We start from the raw sequence: 22,646 nt of genomic DNA, 5'->3' as shown, positions 1-22,646 counted from the left end.
TCCTGCTCCTGCAGCAGCCAGAAGGGAACTGTGAGTCAGGCTCCGGCCTAAGCTGTTTATAAAGGCCGGGCCCTGCCCCCTTCTGGCCATGTGACCCACCTGGTTGGCCTGGCAACCAGGCACCTGAGCTGTCTGGGTGATTGACAGCTCTGCCAATCACCCTTACAATCACGGGGCACCTCTGTGACTCCGTGACACCCCTTTATGCTAATTTAACAACATAATAGGATTATAAGGCGGGGGCACCTAATCATTTAAGAAATCCTCTGATTGGTGGAACTGCCTTTTTATAAGTCTACATGCACAGCCAGGGAAAAGGAGACCTACCTAGAGTGACACTCATTCTCTCTCCTTTCCAATGAAACTGGCTTTAAATGACAGCCTCCAAGGGTACTCTTTTACTCTATTTATGCTAGTTATTCACTTGAATATATAAGACTGTTAAATATATAATATATATATATAACATTTCCAAATAGTAACACTACCTTTTATGTTCTCTTCTATTTTTTATTACAGGTTGTAACAATATTAGCAAACATGTCTGTCCTGGACCAATGTGCTTCAGAAATAATTCAAGGAAATGGTAGGCATTTAAGATGTGTTGAATACTGCATATTTGTATGTATGTACTTGTGTAGATAGATAGAATGCAGGTAAGAGAAAAGATGACAGCTTCAGTTAATTACACTCCAACATGATTTAAGGGGGGCAAATTAATTGGTTTGCCATCATTTGTAGTGAAACCTGTGCCTGCTGGCTAACACAAGTCGGTATAGTACGAAAAATGAGAACTTAGAATGCCTCTGTATTTGAAATATGTTGCCATTGTGCAATATGGTATAGAACACTTTAAATGTGTGTCTGTCATGCTGAGTTAATATTTGTAGCTCACATCATGACACCCAGATTGGTAACTTTTGTTTTTGTAAATGAAGAGTTTTAAGAAGACCTGTGATTTCTGTAAAATGGAATGTGTCATCTACATCTGTTATTAATGAGTATAGAATAAATACATAAACCTATACTACATATGTGTCTACGTATACATCTACATATTGAGGTAGGTGGAGTGCATGCTGCATTTTAAGTTGTTCCAGCCAAACTGTACAATATTATTTAATTAAGACATAATTGATCATACATTTATAAAACAGCTCCAATAAATTTAGGTGGAAAAATCAGGTAGCTGTTGCAGGTAGTAGCAGTCAGCAAAGTCATGATAATATTCCTATGTATAAGGACAAAGTTGACATTGAGCTGTTTTTTGTGGAGGCATGTGGTAACAATTCTATGGCTTACACTGGAAAGTGGGCTTTCCTCTTAAAGTATGTGGTTGTTCAGTGTGAAGTTTTACACTGGCTTAGAGCATGTCCACATCATGTTAGACTGTGCTAGGGAACTCTGTTTTTTTTTTAAAAATGTCCTACTCACTCACTCCTGCTCTATGTATTATGTCTGCCAAAAAGTCTTTGTGGAGACATCATTAGAGCAGCACCTGGGCACAAGACAAGACAATATATGGCCACATGGCAATGAGCCTTATGAGGCTACTGAACACCCTTCTTCTTTCCCACTTGAGCATAGATGGATTTATGCCTTGTTTACACTATTGTAAATCAGAAGCAGCTCCATGGAAGTCAATGGCATTATATAAGTCCAAGAAGAATATGATAGGAGAGTCAAGCTCAGTGAGAGTTCAGAGTCATTAGTAACTGCTAGGATTGGGTTCCTATTGCCAGTGACAATGAATCATGCAGTGGTTTGGGCATGTAGCTGTATGTCCCCTAGGTGTGTGCAAAGCTGGCAGTATTCAATTTGGATTTGGATTTGGCCTGACTTGGGGGACAGTGATTTGATTCGCTGAGTGGATCCCTGTACTGATTCGATTCCGCTGAAACTGAAGATTTGGAGAATCAGTGATTCAGCCATAGACACAGCTTTATATGTTTTTTCTACATACCTTGAGGTACCAGGTGTGGCTTGTGAATGCTGAGATGGTGGGGCAGATGGAGTGTCCCACGGGAGTGCAGGGGGGTCTGCCGCTGAGCGCATGGGGGGACCCCTGTGCTCCCATGGGACACTCCATCCACCTCACCATCTCAGCGTTCACAAGCCGCACCTGGTATCTTGAGGTATGTAGAAAAAACATATAAAGTTGTGTCTATGGCCGAATCATCAAATCTCTCTGAATCTCTCTGAATCGATTCAGAGGCTTCCAATTCAATTCGGAGAGATTAACAGGTCTCCTGATTTGATTTTGATTTGGAGATTTGGCCGCTGAATCTCCTCTAAATCAAATCAGCGACCGAAGCTTTGCACAGCCCTACTGTCCACTATAAGCTAGGTGTGGCTATGCCAGAAGTGGACCCAGGCCCTCAAGTGTTAACAAGCTAGTGTGATGTAGCACTCTCTCTTAGCCAATGAGAAGATATAAGTGATCATTTTGGTGTTGGCACATATCCATGTAAAACACACAAAGGGCCTTGTGAGGGCCTTGTTATACATTAATTTTAGATGCCTCCTGGAGCTCTTAACTCCTGGATTGCTCACACATTAACACCTGAAACTATTTTTAAGCACACTTTAGGCAGCTCAAAGTTACATCACTGCAGGGCATGTTTATCTCTGATCCGTGTTACCCAGCTCATGTTCCATTAATGTGTGGTGACTCCCTACAGATGAGCCACCCAGATTACTGTCCCCCAACATCCCAGGATGGAGTGTCCCCTCCCCCACCTTCCTATTTTTTATAGACAAACTTTCTACCCCCTAAATTCTAGGGCCCAGGGGTGGTTCTGGCACCAAGCCAACCCCCCTCTCCTGCCCCAGGGGTGTGACCTTCTCACCCCAAAGGGTGCAACCCTTTGCAAAGAGCCTGCAGAGCAGATGCCAGCTATCCAGGTTGCAGGTCTAGAGGGGGTGGGAGGTGAACAAGGTAGGGGGCTGGATAAAGTCCCTGTGACCTGGGGCTTCCTTCCCAGGTCAGGAGTAGCAGCTCCTCCAAAAGCACCTTCCTTCACCACTCCCACGTCTCAGCCACCCTGGGAAGCATGACCGCCCCCTTCCCCCCCACACCAATCCCAAATCCCAGTTTATTAAAACATGTGACCTCCTTTAATTTACTTCCTTTTTATTTCTCTTAAATTCTTTTTTTACTTGTTCTATTTTATCCTTAAATGACTGACTGACTTCATTTCACCACCCTTGTCCCACCCCCATTTTCCTTCCACCTCCCACTTCATTTCCCACCCCCATCCCATTCAAATTTGAGCTAGTGCTTACACAGATCAACATCTGAGCAGCTCAAAGTGAAATAAGTAAGAAAGTTCTTGCACATTAATTTACGTAGCTCCTAGAACTCATAACCCCTGGATTGCCCACATGCTAACTCATGCAACTAGTTTTAAGTATCCTTTAGGAGGCTTAGAAGTATGCCGCTCCAGGGCAGGTTTATCTCTGATCCATATTATCCAGTTCATGTTGCATCAACACGTAACCCCTGTAAGCGACATTTTAAACACCCCACTTGCCCCCCTCCCTTGCTGGCCCAGATTGCCCCACTACCCCATCCCCCTGCTTCTCCCAGGGATTTGGCCCACCGTTATACCACCTTCTTAGCACCCCAGAACCCTGCTCACCTCTCTTGCCCTCTTGCTTACTTTTGACTGCTGTTCTGGGGGAACAGGCAGAGAACGGGAACCTGTCTGCCCAGCCCCAGTTGCTGCTGTCACCAGCACCATGCTATAGGCTGAGCTTAGCCCAGAGAAGAGTAGCAGCCCGGTATCAGTCATGGCAGTGGCAGCAGGAGCAGCATTTGTAGCATCAGCTCTTCTCTGCTCTCCAGGGACAGCCTGGCAGCCAGAATTAAGCTGGGAGGGACAGAGGGGAAGCCATAGGGGCAAGTGGGGACAGGAGTGAGCAGAGGGGAACCCCAAGGGGCAGAGAGAGAGCCTCAGGGGTCAGGGGGAACAGAACCCTTTTCCAGGACCAGAAAGTGTGGCTGAATCTTTGTCTAACATAGGTCCGAACTATAAAACTTGGCCCACCTTGGTGCTATACTTTACTGGGTCAGCTAGAGTCAGAACATGAACCTGGCTGCCTTGACCCTGACCTGTAAAGTCTCTGTCCCTCCCTCCTTCCCTCTCAATAATATTTTAACTCTTTTACAGGGCCTGAAGAATGGTGTATGCCTGAGAGTTTGCCTAGTGTCTCTCTCAAATGTACAGTTGACTCAATAAAACATAGTACCAAAAAAATCCCTGCTTCATATATCTCCATATATATATATGTACACTCTTCTACTGAATTTGATGAAATGAGCTTCAGTTTATTAACTGTTGCGCTATACATATATAACAAACTACTTTTCTTAGTTTACAAGGTGAAAATCTACCATGCCTTCTAGTTGACTTCAGACTGACATGGCTAACTGATTTTAGAGCCAAATTTACTGGATCAGACCAAAATCCTAACCAGCTAGGTTTGATTTGATTCTGTTTAGTTCAGTTCAGCTCAAGTCAAGCTGTGCCCAAACTCTGATAATCTGAATTGTAGGCTTCTATTATGTAGGCTTTCTTTATTTAGGCTAAGCTGCTACCGGAGGCCTGTTTCATATTTGTCAATTTGCTGCTTTTTTATGTTATTTTCTTGGGCTGAAATTTGTATTCTTGTCTGGGAGATTTACTGAAAGCGACTCACTCCTTTGTAGGTATTCAGCTTTTAATGGAAATGCTCTTTGAGAGATCCTCTTCTGGGAATTCAGCAGAAGTTGCTGCTTGTGAGAGAGTTCAACAGAAATCTGCAGTTACGCTGGCACGGCTGAGCCGAGATCCTGAAGTGGCACATGCAGCCATAAAACTCAGCTGTAAGAATGTGATACTAGCTTGGTGGCAGACTGTTAAATATTCAGAGAGTGACTTCTTGCTGAGATCAGTGTAACAGGTTTGGGGGAAGGAGCAGCTTTATTTTAGCACTTTCATGCTCCCTACAGACTGCAGGGTTCCCCATACAGTCTGTCCTGCCAGTGAAGGGGGAGATTGTGGTAAATGAAGCCGTAACTAATGTTTTCACTGAAACCCCGAGGTATATCTTCCCTGGCCATGTAATACATGATGAAATATATGTTGAACATTTAACTGTGGCTGGCTGACACTGTGCCAGTTGAAATATGGCATCCAGTAGTTTATCAGCCTCAAGTCTCACGTGAACATGAGTAGAAGAATTCTCTAGCACAAAAATAGACAAGGAACTAGTATATCAATTAAGGAAACAAGCAAGAATGCACATGTTTGGCTGATTGGCATTTTAAGTGAATGTGGAAAGGGTAGGGAAGACTTTCAGTTTAACTTTTTTATTGTGAAAGAGCAGTACATGCCCTATATCTGTGCATTTGTTTATGCTTCATAAATTGCTTAACTGTGATCACTTTAGATAGCACTGTTTAATGCATGCCTAGGCTGTTCCTTCTGCACCTGTGATACATTAAAGGTATTAGCAATTGTATTAAGTGTGAAAGGTAAAACTAAAAACTCCCCCAGCATGACTTTTGACATCACAATTTAGAGTTGGCATTATCTCAAAGCGTTATTTCTCCTGATTCCTCTTTAAATTTTTAGGTATTCCTCGCCTCATAAAACTCTGCAGGTCACCAACTGAAAGGAACAACAGTGATTCCGTTCTTGTGGCATGTCTGGTAGGTGCATTCAGTGGCAATGTACGTGCACACCCTGAGACTGCTGGTGCACCCCCAACAGGCTGTGCTCCCCGCTTAGGCCATTGTGAGGGGGGGCATGTGGGAGTGCCGGTGCCCCCCATGAGTGCCCGCCACTTCTGGGAGCACCGGATGTAGCACCATGGCCACTTGTGGGAGTGGCACAGCTGCTTTCCAGTTGGCCAATTTTGCTATGGTCTTTTCCCCGGTCAGCAAGATTGGCCATGGGGGGATTCCCTCCCCCGGTTGTGCTGACTAGTTGCAGGGGTGGGACATGCCCCCCTGACTAAGGAGGCACCAGTCGCCCTTGGGTGCATTTAAACTGTCCTCTTTTATGTGTCTTGAAAAATACAGAATTCCTATTCACTTCATGGAATTGTAGTGTATGTAAGAATCAGAAGAATATTGAAAATACCATGTTGGGTTTTCCTTTCTCTTTTGAGCACAATCCTGCATAGTATTAAGCATCTTCACATCTCAATTCCAATGAAATCAAGACATATGCACCTATATCAAATGGCTGGATCTTCATCAATACTGCACTGACCTTCCCCCAAACTCACTATGGTAGTCGAGCATTTCCAGCACCTCAGTGGAATAATTCAGAGCTCAGAGGATTAGTATTCTTGATACCAGCTGCTCTAAAATTCCCCTCCCTGAAAAAGCTGGAATCATGACTTTGGAAAGTTTGAGTTTTCAGTATTTTCTAAAAAGGAGACAGATAAAGGTTAAAGATAATTTTTTAAAACATTATATATCCTAAGTTACTAATAACAGAGCAGACTATACGTATTAATTTAATTCTATTTAATAATTTGTTTTGTTTACATATTTAGGCATTTATCTGGCCTGATGTTTTGTATCATCCCAAATATCTTAAAAGTTTTTCTAAATACAGTTAGCAGAGGGACCGTGATAATATTGGGATTATTCATTAAAATGAAACATAAAGCCCTTGTATTGTGTTTCATTAAACATGCTTCTTTCTTTCCTGGCCCATGATGAAGGAAAAACCTTTGAAACTATTTTCAATATTAATTCTGTTGGCTTCTGAATTCAGGATTCAGTAACTTTTACATTTCATTCTTTGCTACTGTAATTTCTTTGGCAAATTCCTTTCATCACAGAACTGTTACAACCCATACACACTAATGCATACAAATATTTACTACATCCCCTTCCTTTTCTTCATCCTTCTGTCTCTTTCATTACAATCTTCTTCTTCTCTGAGCTGCAAGGCAGAGATTGGCTGGGAGAAAGACCTCTGCTAAGTGCAGGGGTAGTCAGCATGGCTGGCCTGGTCAGCTTTCAGGAACTGAGTAATTTCCTGCAGTTCAGTATGAGAAGGAGGTGATCGAGAGAGACGGGCTGCCTGGCAATGGAAGCCAAGCCCTGATGAATGAAAAGGTGGAGAATATTTGCTGGAAAAACTTTTTTATTATTCTGAATAACAGACTCAAAATTTGGCTAATTGGAATCTTTTTTAACACTCTGCTCAGTCACTGACAGGGAAGTTTTGTTTGCTTAAGCAAGACTCTGAAGCTAGCCTGAACAAAACCACTTTGAACCCCAAAAGTGAGAAATTCTGTGGTTGTTTTGAACTGCTCCTTAGAAGCTGAGTGCACCAGTTTATTAGACATAGGGGCCTGGGGCAACAGTCCTGAACCAAGCTGCAACTCACCTGATTTGTCATAATGATCCTTTCATTTTTGCTCTCCCTCTGGCATCTAAGACAAGTTGCCCTATTGAGTGTCATACTGCACTCAGTATTTCTCCATATACTGGAAGGTGCCACTTAGGCACTTCTTTGGAAGTGCCAGAAAGCTGGATGAGAGGGGATGATGGTTGAGGTGTTGATAGGGAGGACTGAGAGTTATAAAGGATATAGCCAAATACAGTGGCTCTTACTATTCTCATTTTTGTCAGGAGATGTATCCATTCTGTCAACACAAGATTTCACTGTGCTGCTCAAGATTTTGGAGTTGATGTTTAGTTTTTTGCTTATTGCAATGCTTATTTCTGAGGCAGTGAATGTCTCTAGGCTTTTCATGGCCATTGCCCCATCTGACTTAGGCAGTACAATGCATGTTGTGACTCTTATATCTGAAGATCTGTAGCTGAACTCAAAGAAGTTACTCACCTATTCATTTGGTGTTATGTTACTCCACCTTTACCACTTCTTGTCCCTATATTCCTGATGCCTGTTGGCTTTTGATTTTGTGGTACAGAAAGCCTCTTCTGAGAAAGGCTTATTATTGTTCCAAACAGACCTCTCTTTATGTTCTTGTTAAAAATGAGGTAACTACTTATTCTTCATGTGTGAAGAACATTCTTCCTATACCCATGGGTAGATTATATTTTCTTCCAAAACAGTGCTGTCCAACTCCTAAGTGGCCAGTGTCCACATTAGTGCAAAACATAGGCTCCTGCACTGCACATGTGGGTAGTCATAGCCCTTCACTCCCCACCACTACACCATGCCATGGGTACAGTCCCACCCTGAAGTCCTAGAGTTGCACCATCCTGGCCCCTTGGGCAGGAGCAGAAAGCTAAAATTGATGGTGGGGAAAGCTTAGAGACCTTGGCTGCAGCAGCAGATGGAAAATTAAGGTGGCAGTGGCCAGGTAGGAGCCTGCAGGCTGCAAGCTGGACAGCCACATCAGCATAGTGCTTCCCCCAGTCTAATTAGCTGTGCTTAGAAATGTAACCAATGCAGATACACTGCTTCAGGTTCTAAAGCTACTTTGGTAGACAACATACCCCTAGATTTTTTACGATCAGGCATTAAAGGGGTATATGGCAAGAAGGGTATAACATGTATATAGAGACGCCTGAGTCAGCTCTACAGAGTCAATCATGTGCAGTAGTTATTGTGCATTTAGTTTACTACTTCCCTAGTGAAGTGCTAACTAAATGTGCAGTAACTACAGTTACTGAACAGTAGTGATGGCACATGGTTTTTTTTGTGATGGTCACTGCACAGTAGCCTCATAACCCTGCACAGTAACTCACTAGCATGATTTTTGAACGGCACACTACTGCACACTGTTATTAGGCTACCACGCAGTAAGCATCTTGTGTAGATGTGCCCTCTGAGTACTGAAAGTAGTGTAGTTGCATTTAGTGTGCTGCTAATTTCTCATTTCCAAGAATCAGATTAGAGAAAAATACATTGTTCTGATGATCTTAAATTGTCTTACGAAGAAGCTCTAGTGTCTTTATATTTTGTAGGAGGACTTGAAATTAGGCAGGTTTGCCCAAAGAATCAGGAAAGTGCCTGTTGGTTGAAGAAACCGGATGGATTAGAGATTGGGGCCAAATGAAGAATGAGACAGGAGGCAAAGGACTGGTCATGCCAAGACACTGGAACTGAGATTAGGAGTCTGTACAAGTAGACTGGCCTAAGGAAGGCAAGATTGGAATTAGGCAGGCTGGAGAAATACATGATAAAAGAGTCTTTGAAGAAGATCTGAAGAGGAATGCATTGCGTTTAAAAGCTTGTCTGAATCAATTCCAGTCATGTAGTGGATCCAATGCAAGGTGTCATCCTCAAAAATCCTTGCATCTTGCATATTTCCTGGACCATCACAACTACTAAATATTGTGAGTTCCAAAGGAAGAAGGGTGAAATCACATCATTTAGTTTGTTTTTATGAAGATAACAGGGCAGTCAATTTATTTTTCTATGGTGTCATCATTTGGTAGTTACTTCAGTTCCTAAATTGTTTGAAACTTTTATTTCCTTTACATTATTATATTAGGTTTTGCATGCAATTATATTAAGTCGTATATTTTGCTCTAGAGAACTTGTTGTCTTAATAAACAGGCCAGACAAAAAGCTGCCCAGGGAATTAAAGTTTCCAAATGGTGAGGTGACTTACTGAAGATTACGGAGTAGATCAGTGACAAAGGCAGGACTAGAACCTAAGCCTTTCAGCTTCCAGCCAAGAGTCCTTTCCTATAGAGAATATTGTGTTTAACCCCTGCTCATATATTTGTTTGAATTCATTATAACGTGCTCAGCAAATTATTGTTTCAGGTTTTAATTTGGAGGAAGATTTAAGTGTATGATTGGTAAGTGTATGGTATGTAGACCCTGAACTGGCTCTGGCCTCCATACAGAAGTTTCACTTCAACCACTAATTATTACTAGCAGCTATTATGTTTTCTGGAAATGCAGACTTTACTTACTTTTAATTTTACCCCCATTTCTTCTTGCAGGCAGCCTTACGAAGACTAGCAGTTATGAGCCCTGATCGCCTTAAAGATTCAGATTTCCAGCAGCTGGTAAAGCCTAGACTTGTGGATTCCTTTCTGCTGTGCACAAATATGGAAGAAAGCTTTGTATAAATGAGTAAATATGAGCCAAAAAAGCAATCCACTTTTTGAGCAAGAACCAATATAGTGTATACGGTATTATGTAGCCCTAGCACTATTATTTATGATTAATTTATTTTAAAACCACAAAGGTCTGGTCTGCAAAGGAAAAGAAACATGTTTTATCAGTTAATCTCAAATCAGTGGTTTGCATACATTTTTTAAAAATTCTGTTTTCCAGCAAAAGATACGGACATGTTAACACACCTGATAATTATGATTTAGTTAAAAATTAATACATTTCAATGTATGGTTTAGGGGCCATGTTTTCTTCATGATTACATGGCTACAAGTTATCCAGGTAACTAATGGAGGAATTTGGTACCTGATGTTAAATGCTTATGATAATATTTTATGATTGCTATTTCTTTATAATTAGAGTATTAAGTTGTCCAAAAGATTTATTAATTTGATGCACTCATTTCTTAATAATTGATTTTTCAGGAAAATCCTGAATAATTTACAATAGGTTGTAGAAAAGTATATGCATATCCAAAAATGGTACCTAAATTAATACCCAATCAAATGTTTAGCTACCCACGCACACAAAAAATTAGTTGCTTTCAAAACCTTACTAATTCATGAAGTACATCTGCCCAGTTACTATTTTTAAGGCAACATTTTTTGACAGGATATACATGAATTTATTAAAAAAACAGATGCATGGATAATTTTGACTGAATCTCTAGTTTTTCTGGTTGATTTCTTTTTTAGCTTCAGCCTTTTTTTTTAAATGTAGGGTAGAATTTTCAAAAGCTCTCGAAAATCCCACTTGTAGATTATATGTGGATAAAGACTCAAAAGTGGAAATGTTTGTTTGAACATTTCTATGAAAAAAATTACTATTTTATTTTAGCTTAAAAATATAAAAATTTCCCAGGAGTTTTAGTTTAGTTTTATTTCTACTTCCCCATGGTAGAAGACATTTTTCCCTTCCGTCTTCTGCTTCAAGTCACTTATGATCTAGGAATTCTGAGGTGCTACAACCTCTACTAAAATATTAAAATGAAGCCCGTATTCCTGTATTTACCTCATAGAAATGTTGTGCAGCTTACTCCATTAATGCTTGTTAATTACTTCAGGATTTTTGGATGAAAGGTGCAATCCAAGTGTTAAGCTGACATGATCTTTATTTTTCAAGAGATAAAGAGAGAACTCTTTTCCTGTGTGTGAAAGGTCTACTATGCTTTCAGCAGTAGCTTATTGTGGCTATTATTTTTCATAGATTGTAGGGATTTGGTTTCTTTTTGAACATTTCTTCTCATAGATACGTTAATCTAAGTATATATTTTTCCTGGATAGGTTAACAATTCATTAACCCCTGCCTTAAATGATCATTCAAAATTAAGGCAAAAATTATATTTTTGACAGTGATGATCTAAATATAGTGGAGAGGAATTCTTCATAGTACACATGGATACCTTTGAGCAGTTGCTAATAGCATGAGGCTTTATATGAGTAGCAAATATCTGCAGTGTAGTTGGGAGAGATGTTAAGCAAGCCTTGGGCATAAAGCCTTTGTGCACATCTCTTCCAACTATACTGTTGGTCCAATAAAATGTATCGCCCACCAAAACCAGATAAAAGATATCATTCACCTACCTTTGTGTGTCTTGCATGTTTCCTGGACCATCACAACTACAACATTTCAGTCCTACTATGAGTTTGTACAGTAAGAATGGGAATGTTGTAAAGACATTGTGGGAGTGACTTTGGTACTTTTCTCACCAAATAGCAGTGCACATTTGAAATGATGCCTTAATCACCACCTCTAAAGTTAAATAATTCATCTGAACAAAAATCATAGGATGGTTCAGTTTATTTCATAGTACAGCTTTAGAAATGTTATAATCCTGATAATTGCATACAAAGAGCCAAATTCTGTTGTTGTTTACACTCTTGTAAACCTTACTTCATTACTTGGTGTGCAGTTGCTTTGGTGTAGCTAGGAGCAGAATTTGTCCTGTAGGATGTACAGTTCAACAGTTACTTTCCTGGTGTAAAAATGTCTATCTATCAGGGAACATCATTCATCTCATGCTCATGTAACACCAAAGAAATAGCTGTGTGTGCACCAAAAAAGAAAAAAAAGAAAAAAAAGGAACTAAATTCCTGCTTATACTAAGATCCCTTTACAAATCTTTGTCAATCTAGACATTTTCTTAAGTAATGTGCAAATGCTACTCCTGCTGTTGTATAAAGGGACCTTAGTGTAAAAGATCATCACTAGACTATAGAACAGGGGCAGGCAATTATTTTGGGCAGAGGGCCGCTTACTGAGTTTTGGCAAGCCATTGAGGGCCGCATGACAGGCAGCCCAGTGCAGATTAATATTAATTTTCTAAATTTTTTAGGGGCCCTGTGGGCTGGTTAGAATCGCCTGGTGTGCCACATCCGGCCCCCGGGCTGCATTTTGCCCACCCCTGCTATAGAATGATAAATAAACCTGTGAAAACTCAGTTGTCCTTAGGCAGGAGCACTTGCTGGAATATGGCCAACAATCTGCAAGCAAAATCTGTCAATGAGAGCTGGTGGCAACTCACCCTGCCTTGCTTTCCCTCCCTCCCTGCCCCTCTTGCAAAGAAACCCCAAATAAAACATGAGGGAGTATCAAGAGATGGCAGAAGGAACAGTAAAGTTGTATGAATCAACATGATTTAGTAAGGCAAAGAAAGTGTTGAAAAGCATACCCAAACAGCCCTTTAAAACAATGGCATATTATTGAATTTGAAGCATTGTATTAATTGATTGACAAGATCGCCATGTAATGGACACATGAGCAAGGAATTGTGGCATTCTGTCTTCTGCCACTGAATAATTGTAATGTTGAACTATACATTCCCATGTGTGTGCTCTTCTCAGTAAATAATCCTTGCTGTCTTCAGGAAAGTAGAACAAGAAACTTCAGCAAAGAAAAATGTAGAAGGTAGCCTGAAAAATGTCAATAGGAAGAAGTTTTCTAATTTGAAAGCATGACAAAAGTAAAAATAAATTCCTATACTCAGTTGGCCTAATTTTTTTAATGCCCTGCATTCTGCAACTGGGACAAGGAAGCTCAAAGTATATGTTAAATAATGCCATTATGATCTGGTAGCCTTTATACTTAATTTGCCAAGTTTATGTGAGTACATGACTTGCAGGTCTGAAGGTCAATGCAACTAATATTGCGTTCAGATAAAGTGGTGTAAATCCAGAATAACTGCAATTATTCTCAGTTTGCATATGCACAGCCATATTATTGAGCTCCAGTGTTCAGTTGGTGTGAGTATACATATAACTATGGTTATTTACATTTTGAGAAAAGTATTTTTCACTGAAACTAATATATGTAGCATAAAAGTGAAAAGAATGTATTGGATTTATTAAGACTTAAGTTTCACATATTGAATCAGGCCCAATTCAGGCTAGCTGCAACTTTTGTGGCGTGCATCTGTTTATACTGAGGTCTGAATTAATCTCATAAGGTTATAGGCAGACAAGCTTCAAGTAGATGTGATACCTTTTATTAGACCAACTAAATATCTGGAAAAAATGTTCTTTGCAAGCTGTTGGGGACAAACATCTTTCTTCTCATAAGGTTACATTTTTGATTTCTTGTGCAGTAGAATTGGTCAGGAAATCAAATATATTCCCTAGATATTTAAAATGAAAAACTAATTCAAAATTTTAAAATTTTTTTCTTCAAGACTTTTGAACTTTTAAATTTGTTTTGAACCAAAAATTTGAAATGAACTAAGTTTTTCTTGTTTAAAACATGTTAAATCAAAAACATTATGAGATACAAAAATGAAAACTGTCATTTCAGATTGATAGAAATGAAATGTTATTTTGTCTTGTTTTAAATGCAAAGCAAACCCAAATGACATTATGTGTAAGTGAACACTTGATTGCTTTTATAATGTCTCTTCTAAACACATTTTTATTTTTAAAATAATGGTTTTATTGAAACTGAGAGTTTCCAATGTAAAATTTCAATGTTACTGTAACCGTGTTTTTCAATAGGAAAATATTGTGAGTAAAAATACTCAACCAGTTCCAAAGTATGCATTCAGTATCACTGACTTGTAGGGATTGCAATACTATAATTTAGGGCAGAATTTAGTGTAGTCATTTTGGAATATATGTGCTGTTTGCCAGAAATAGTCTTATTTCATTTAAATTTCTTAGAACAATTTTCATTTTGTATTTTTTTTCAAACAAACAAATGTAAGCGCCTTTGTAAGTTTGTTTTACAAACCTGAGGACTTTGAACTATGACCTGAATATTTGCATTTAAAAATTATATTTAGTTTGAAGTATTTACAGACATTTTGGACTTAGACATTTATCTACAAACTAAATAAATACATGTCAACTTATTATCTGTTTGTTACATTAAATATAATTTGCACTCAAGTTCTCTAGTCAGAAATTATTTACCGAAAATAATAGTTGCATGTACAAAGTATAAGTATATTGTTTCTAAATGCCCTTTTTGTGTTACACAGTGAACATTTTGTGCTTTCCCTTCTACAATAGTTAGACTTAAAAGCATAAAACAACTGTGTGTGCCTGTATACGTTCGCGTGTGTATGGGCATGAACACATGCTTCTATATGCATCTGTGCATTCTGTGTGTCTGTGCATCTGTGTAACATCAGTTACGGTTTAATCAGAAGCGCCTCCAATGATGAAATGACTTCAGTAACCTAGAAGGGTAGGAAAGGTAGGGGGTCAGTAGAAATGCATTCCATACTCAGAAGCAAGCATAGAAAAGCCATGGTCATTATTCTAAGGTACAGTTTGTAGAATCCCTGAAACACAGCAAATATATGTGTGCCAATATCCTCCAAGACTTGGCTGGAAAAAAAGTCATTAACAGTTCAGAAACCTTAGTTATAAACTCTGATGATATGGTGGCCTTTACACTAGCAAAAACATAAATTAGTCACAAGGAATAGAAAAAGAGACAAAAAAGAAAAGAGGGAACAAGCTATTCAAGTATTCTTAAGGTGGTTACTTCCACATTTACACATATAGGTTAAATGGACAAAAAACCAATTGCAGACTCTATAAGAAAACTGTGGGTACATGTACACTGGCCCCATGTCACTCTGGAGGTTACTTGCTCCTATTTGCATGGGTCAGATCAAGAAATGTGGCTGTAAGAGTGCTCCAAGGACATAGACCATCAGAGGAGTGGTGGGGCACAACTCCTAGGTCCCCTGGCTGCCACATTTCTGGGGTTGGAGCAGGAGAGAATGGGCTGTGTGTTATTTTTAAGCAGCAACTTCAAGAGTGGTATAGAGCCAGTGTAGATATAGCTCCTATTGTATAGATATATCACCAGTGTAGATATAGCTCTTATGATCAGTTTGGAAAGTGACATAATACTCTGTTCTTTGACAGTTCTGTCACATCTTTCTACAATCCACATTTTATAGCAAACTTCATATTTTGAATCATCATAATGATAGAAAGTGCTTCAGTATCTAACTGGCAAGTATAAGAAATATTAATAACAGAGGTTGGGCACAGCTTGTTACAACTTGCTCTGTAAAACTAAAAGTTAGAGTAATATAAATAATTTTGACTTTTCTGCTAGGTATTTATTAATTGTAGCTTTTGAATATGTCCTGTTAAATAATCTTTTACATATTAAACTTTCATACAACTTTCAACTCAAGTGCAGTGATGAATCATTGAAATCTAATGTGGACTTGGGTTAATTGATTTCAATCCTATTTTGTTTTGATTTTTACGTAATTATTGTGCCATGGAGCAGAAACATCATTTTAAAATGAAAACCTGTGCATTACTATTGCTCATTTAAAGGAGAGTTGGACACTCAGCACAGAACTATAATATTTCCTTTGGTATTAGAGAATGAACCCAGACTGATATAAGAAACTTTGGTGATTGTGATCCTCTCCTCTCCCTATTTCCTGTTAACAGTACTCAGGCACTTTGCTGGAAATTCTTGCTTAAAACATAACTTTTACATCAGGGGCTCAGTCTTTGAGAGCATAATGCAGCCAGATCCAGGGGCAACAATTGGGTCTTATATTTCTAGTAACTCGTATATCATCTCTGCAGCAATTCTCAGATGGCATATTATTGACAAATTAGGGCTTGCTCTCAGGCCTGAGTTTCTGCTTACTTCCAGCTGCTACCAAGTGTGACATACTTCAGTTGTTCAATGTTTATTTGATTAAAATTTCAGCTAAAGACTCTGTGACTACTTATTATCTGTCACAAACAATATGAACTTGGGAGGAAGCTGTTACACTTTAGAATCCTAATCATAAATTAAATTGATGGGATTTTTAACATTATGAGAGCAAATGAAAGGTTTAGTTCTATAGAATAAGTGTGTTCCTGACCACATAGACTGAAAAAAAGTCAAATGTATTTATCCTTCTCACATTGGAATGAGGAAACCAGTCCAAACACTGGAAAAATGCAAAACCTAAAACAAAGACACGAAAAGTTTTCTTTCCCCTTGCTGATTTATCTACTAATAAGGTCTGATTTTAACATCAGGTCTTAACTAACCAAGATTCAATGAATTGATATGTTATATGAAAATAATTTTAATTCAGATTACAAAGATGAGATATCTATGGAAGAGTGTCTCTCTCTCATCACCAAGGGTTTTTGATTTCTATTGAAAGACTGCCTTTGTAAATAATTAGATGAGCTTGATACAGAAGGAAAAGAAAACTGTATGCAACCCATGGGAAACAAGATCAGAACCCAAGAGAGTGAGTGGTATTCACTCTTTCTTGTTCTACTCAAATACTATGACTGTCACAGAGGTCTAAATGAAATTTCCAAAATAATAGACTTAATTTTAATATATAGTTTTTACATAATTACTAAGCTGTCTTAAACTTTACAAGTTTCAACAATGAACTTCCAAAACTTAAATTCTTCATATTTCTGATTATGTAATATACATTTTACTTGGATCAGTTTTATACTACTGTCTTGGTTGATCTGGATCCTGTATGGGGTCTGTAGGTGTGATTTAGCATGCTGGACCTGTGCCATGTGCTGGATCAAACTGCATACCAGGCCTGCCTTTTGTGCTGGATACAGCTATATGCTGGCCTAACCCCACATGCCAGCCTGATACCGTGTACCAGCTTGAGCCCATGCACTGGTCCAATCTAGCCCACAGGGCCACATTATCTGGTTTGTGGAGCTCCCCCCAATTTGGAAATGTGGCAGCAGGGAAATGGCAACTAACACTGCTACTTGTCCCCTGCTCTGAAATTTCTGGACCTGTGCAGAGCCCCACGGGCCAGACAATAGAGCTCCGTGGGTCAAATCTGGCCTGTGAACCAGAGGTTGACTATCCCTGAATTAGTGGGTGAATCTACACAAGATGCTACATCGCCGTAGCAACGTGCTATGGTGATCTAGCATTGTCGGGCACAAACTGTGATGCCACAGCTACATAACTATAGCAACACAGTCCCTCATTATAGCACATTGCTATGGCAATGTAGTGACTAAAAATAACTGCATCACCAGCACAGCGCAGTATGGGCTGTTACTGTGCCGTCACAGAGTACTTCCAAAAGGAAATACTCAATGACAGCGCAGTAATAGAAGTGCCGTAGGGGCATGTGTATCTTTTCAGGTAAATCTCTGTAAATCTCTACACTGCACTTTTCCTTGGACTGCATTTGGAATATGTATCAACAGGCATTCATATGCTTATTAATCAGCATCAGTTTCTGGCAAACAAAGAAGTTTAGCTCTACGATTACCCATACGTATTCATGTGAATATTCATCCATATCATTAAGAGAGCGTATGGAATACATAGGGGCACCTGCAGAACTACCGTAAGTCAAAGTATGGGTCACTTCTGCATATAGAAGGAAAATGGGCAACATTTTTACTGTATGTTTAGGCGGACTGAGAGTTTCTATTTATTCCTAGAGGTTGCTGAATATATATAAGAAGGCACAGAATTAAATTACAAGTTTTCCAAAATTCTGTGAAAAATGAAGAAATCCAGCTAGTGCATTTTGTAACTAAATGAAATATTTCTTCACGAAATTTGTTGCCCCCATTTCCTACAGGCATAAATTCTCCCTCTCTTTTCCACCACGCTGTATTTTTCTGGCTTATTTTAGGAATTTGTACAGCTTCATTATGTAAAGGCTGGAATACTGTTTAATGTGGTAATTTCACCATCAACTGAGGATAGAGAATCTTAATTTTTCTGAGCAATGGGTGAATAAGATGGCAAAATAACATTGACACACTTGATGTTTATTTGAGTACATGCCTGAGTTTAGTAAAGGCTGTGAACCCATAAGGATACCCAAACCATGTGGAAGTATTTATAGCACACGCTGGTTTCTCATCTTTACCTCTTATTTTTCTATTACTGAGTGTACCAATTTCTCTTTCAAAGAGAAGCCACTGTTTTTAGAAACGATTTTGGAAATGCTTTTGAAAAAACACTATTTGTGGACTCCTGTTTTGTCAAAAAGGATTAAAAATGAGCAGTGGAAAAATACAGAGAAAGACTGGTAAGAATGAAAATGTTATAAATCTTTTAACTGCCACATAATCAATATTGGACAGTAGCAGGTATAGATAAAAATAACTCTACCATTCACTGTTCACTCACTTCACTAGCTCTATGTATAGGTTCATAATAGACTTGTTTGTGGCCTGTAACACTTCCGTGTCTTGGGAGGTGTCATCTTAGAGGTGAGGTTCCCTTTGTTTTTGAGGAGTATTAAGAGTTATAGCAGGTACATCTATACATTCATTAATGTGCTTTTGCTACTGCACATTACATTTTGTACTTCTAATGTGAGGTAATAACTAAATGCACATTAGGCTGCCCTAATGCACAGCAGTGAAAGAGCATGCTTTTTTAGTGACGTTTAATGCAGACTAGCCTAATTTTACTGCACATTAGCGTATTAGCATGGTTTTTGCTGTGACGCTAGTGCACAGTAAAATAGCCTACTGCACATTCAAGTGCATACCTTGATGTGCCCACATATACACTTGGAAGTCACTGCTGTGTAATGTGCAGAATATCAGAGATTTTAGTGTGTCTTTGGGAATATAGCTGTTGAAACACTTAGTGTTCCTTTGGAATATTAGGTGTTATATACAGATAAAATATGGTTTCCATTAAAATTGAAGTTTTTGCTACATCAGACTCCAGCTCTAAAGTAATTTACTAACTGAAACATTATTCTCTGATTTGGCACAAGCTAGATGAGTCATCCTATTTGATAATATTGTAGGAGAAAAAGAAATACTTGGGGAATCATGACTCATCCATCAGAGAATAATATACCAGGATACAAGTTCCTTACTAGGAAAAAGTCCATTAAACTTCAAAGTAGAAGGGAGAGAGCAAGGGAGATCTTAGAATATTGATTTAACATCGTTATCTAAACAGCGTGCTGTCAAAAGATATATGAAAAACCACCAAGCTTATACCAAACATTTCATATGGCAAGAAAGCTACTATCCGGAACAAATTAGAACATAAAGGTCAAATTTAGTACTGAAATACATATACTACACCCCCATTAAGAGCAATGATTTACAGCCAGGTTCCAAAGTGGTGAATATAGCCTTCAGTTTATATTATGGAAGATGGTTAGGAGAAGACATGTTTTGTGTTTTGCTGTTGTCTATTGTTATTTATATGACATCAGGGCTGTGCATGTATATAGGTGGGATTTAATTTATATAAACACAAAAATAATACCTCACTGAAAAAATGTCACTGTACTAACCAAATACAGAAACATACTAGTGTTACAATGAGTTAGGCTACATTGTGATTTCAGTACAATGCTAAGCAAAGGCTGGTTAATAAGATGCATTGTTCAAGGAGAAACTTTGGTTCCTCTTCTCCTTTCTCCTTCCTTAGAGAGTATGTTTTCTCTTTCCTTAGAGGGTATATTTTGTAATAAGCTGCAGGGTTTTGTCTACAAAGCAATGGTGGCATCGTAAGGTAGAGATAGTTAGTGTCCCGGGGCGGGGTCCCAGGAGCAGCCGTGATCTCTCCTGGCGCCCCCTACTGTGCCAAGTTAGTGTCCATGCACCCTCGTTCTCGCCCGCCACGTCTTTGATGATAAAAGTATTAAGAGAGGCTGCCTTTTATCCTTCTTGGCACGGTACCCCTGACGTACTTGTCCAATATTGTGTCTAATTGCTCTGGTGCACTCCAGCCTTAGGGGCTGCGCGTGGCTCTTACCACCCCTAATAACACACCCCAAACCTCTCAGATGTCCCGGATGTTGTCTAGTCAGTTACTGTTGTCCGCCCTCGCGGACGCTCTCTGTCCTCTCTAGGCCGAGCCCACACCAGGCCCTCCTCACTCATGCGCCCTCCCTGGGGCTCCCTGGCTTCCCTGCGGCTGCTGCCCGCACTGGGGCCTTTTCCCCGCACTTGCCCTCGCCCTCCCTGGGGCTTCTCCCATGCTTGTCCTCGCCCTCCCTGGGGCTTCTCTCGCGCTCGACCTCGCCCTTGCCCTCCCTGGGGCTTAGCCTCGCAATTGGGCTCAGGTGGCCGTAGCCGTGCCTGGCCCCGAATCCCCTCCTTAGGTCTTAATACAAGCCTCCTCTGGGGTTTCTCATCCGTACCCACTCTGGGGTTTCTCACCCTTGGGGCTCAGGTGGCTGTAGCCGTGCCTGGCCCCCTAAATCCCCTCCTCGGGTCTTAAAGCATTTATGGCTCAGGTGATCTTGGCTCTGCCTGGCCCTCAATGCTCCGTGCCCCTTTCGCAGGGCTGAGGTCAATGCCCCCCGCTCAATACTGTGTCCTCTTTGCCACCGGGGTCCCCACACCACCATGAAGCCCCTCTGAGGCCTCCTACAGCCTCACCCAGTCCTCCGGTGTAACAACCAAAAGCAATAACATAAGCCAATCAGCTGCAACTCAAAGATAAGCCTCCTGGCTAACGCGAACTCTAAACCATCAGGCTATTTATCCTCCCCAAATCCCTACCAGGGCTTCTTCCACCCGGTCTCCTTGCATGGAAGCTGTTCTGTCCATTAAGCTTCTCTACTCTGCCTGCCTCAACAGAGGTCTGACTTTCTCAGCTGCCAGAGGGGAACTGACTCTGGCCTCAGCCTGGCTTGTTTATATAGGCCAGGCCCTGCCCCCTTCTGGTCAGCTGACCAAAATGCGGTTACCCCAGCAACCGGCACCTGTAACTCTTTCTAGGCGCAGGGCACTTCAATGGCCTGCGACGCACCTCCCCCCTCAAGTTCGAGTCTCACTAGGAGCAGGGTGTGGAAGTGCCCTGCGACAGTTAGCTTTAATTTGGAACCAGTAACAGTTCAGCCAAGACAGCACATGGAGCCCAGCAAAGGCTAATTTACCCTCATGTCTTATATCATTTCAGTGAATCCAGCCTCACTTCCCCGCCCTTTCACCATTCCTCCCAGCCTTGGTTAGCTCCCACTTGCTCCAATTTGTGAGGACCTCTGGCCTGAGCAACCCACACAGGTGTATAAGTGATATTCTTATATCCTTGCACAGCTGTGCATCCTTACTTAGAGTCATTATACTTAACACCTATGTACTACTGAACCCCTAAATCCTTGTGGGGGGAAGTATTGAGATACCACAATGGCTGCTTCCTCTCTTTGCATTATCATTCACTTACACAGAAGGATATTAGGACACACTATTAGCTGATTTAAGAGGCCCAGTTGTTTGTGCACTCACATGCTTGCCCTCTAACCTTAAATAACAATCAATTTTAGTGTACAGTTGACTGAAAAGCTTTTTTGGTTTTTAAAATAATAACGTGGCAAGTTGAGGAAATAGATGTTTGCAAAATAAAAAAAAAATCTCCAAAATTTGGATAAAAAATGTCAATGAAAAATTGTATTTTAATCAATATTTTATAGGAATATAGAAATTTTTTTCCAACCAATCTATCTTACAATAGGGTTGAAATTGTACTGACAGAAGTTGCTGGGTTTTAACTATTGAAAAGCATCTTTTGTTGCAGAAGTTCCCTAAGCTTTTTACAAATGACACACAAAATAAGCTTGCCGCTGGGATGGCGGCAATGAGACAATAGAATAGACTGCTTTGGGAACTTGTGGACTCTTCAGCACTGGAGGACCAGGTATGACCATTATGCTTTTACTGGTATAAGTGATTGGAAACCTGTCTATACACATAACAGAACAGAGGTTTGGCACACAAGACTGGTACACATAGACTGGTTTAAAAATGATGGAACTTGGTCTAAGATTTGTGCTGCTCCCCCATGGCGAATTTGTGTTCTGTTTGGTAATGATTCAAACTATGTCACTTACACAAAATTGTGTAACTTAAATCGATTCTACCATGGGCTTTTTAAATGTCTGTACCTCGCCTTGGTGGTCAAAAAGTGGTTGGACAGCCACTGGTTGGGGATGATCTAGGCATACCTATGCCTATGTTCTACTGCAGGTATTTCCAGTGCTTCTGGGTTTGGTGGTCGCTACATATGGCTGAGAGGGAATATCTCCCTCCCCCTCCCTGCTACTACATGCATCAGGGTTTTTTCAAATCTTCCTCA

General features: G+C 40.1%; 1 protein-coding gene across 2 annotated transcripts in view; it reads left to right on the top strand.

Moving 5' to 3' along the window:
- Positions 1-12,208, top strand: part of INSC (inscuteable homolog (Drosophila)) — a 272,831-nt gene extending 260,623 nt beyond the window's left edge. For both annotated transcript variants that reach the window (XM_019552259.1, XM_019552260.1), the window contains exons 10-13: positions 520-586; positions 4,712-4,867; positions 5,619-5,695; positions 9,935-12,208. In XM_019552259.1, the coding sequence (XP_019407804.1) occupies positions 520-586; positions 4,712-4,867; positions 5,619-5,695; positions 9,935-10,063 (429 nt within the window). In that variant the 3' untranslated portion in view covers positions 10,064-12,208. The remainder of the gene's footprint in view (positions 1-519; positions 587-4,711; positions 4,868-5,618; positions 5,696-9,934) is intronic.
- The last annotated feature ends 10,438 nt before the right edge of the window (positions 12,209-22,646 follow it).

Source organism: Crocodylus porosus, unplaced genomic scaffold (assembly GCF_001723895.1).
Source record: "Crocodylus porosus isolate Cpor-Errol unplaced genomic scaffold, CroPor_comp1, whole genome shotgun sequence".
Lineage (NCBI taxonomy): Eukaryota > Metazoa > Chordata > Crocodylia > Crocodylidae > Crocodylus > Crocodylus porosus.
Note: the sequence above shows the minus strand (reverse complement) of the source record. Positions and strands in the feature narration are given on the sequence as shown.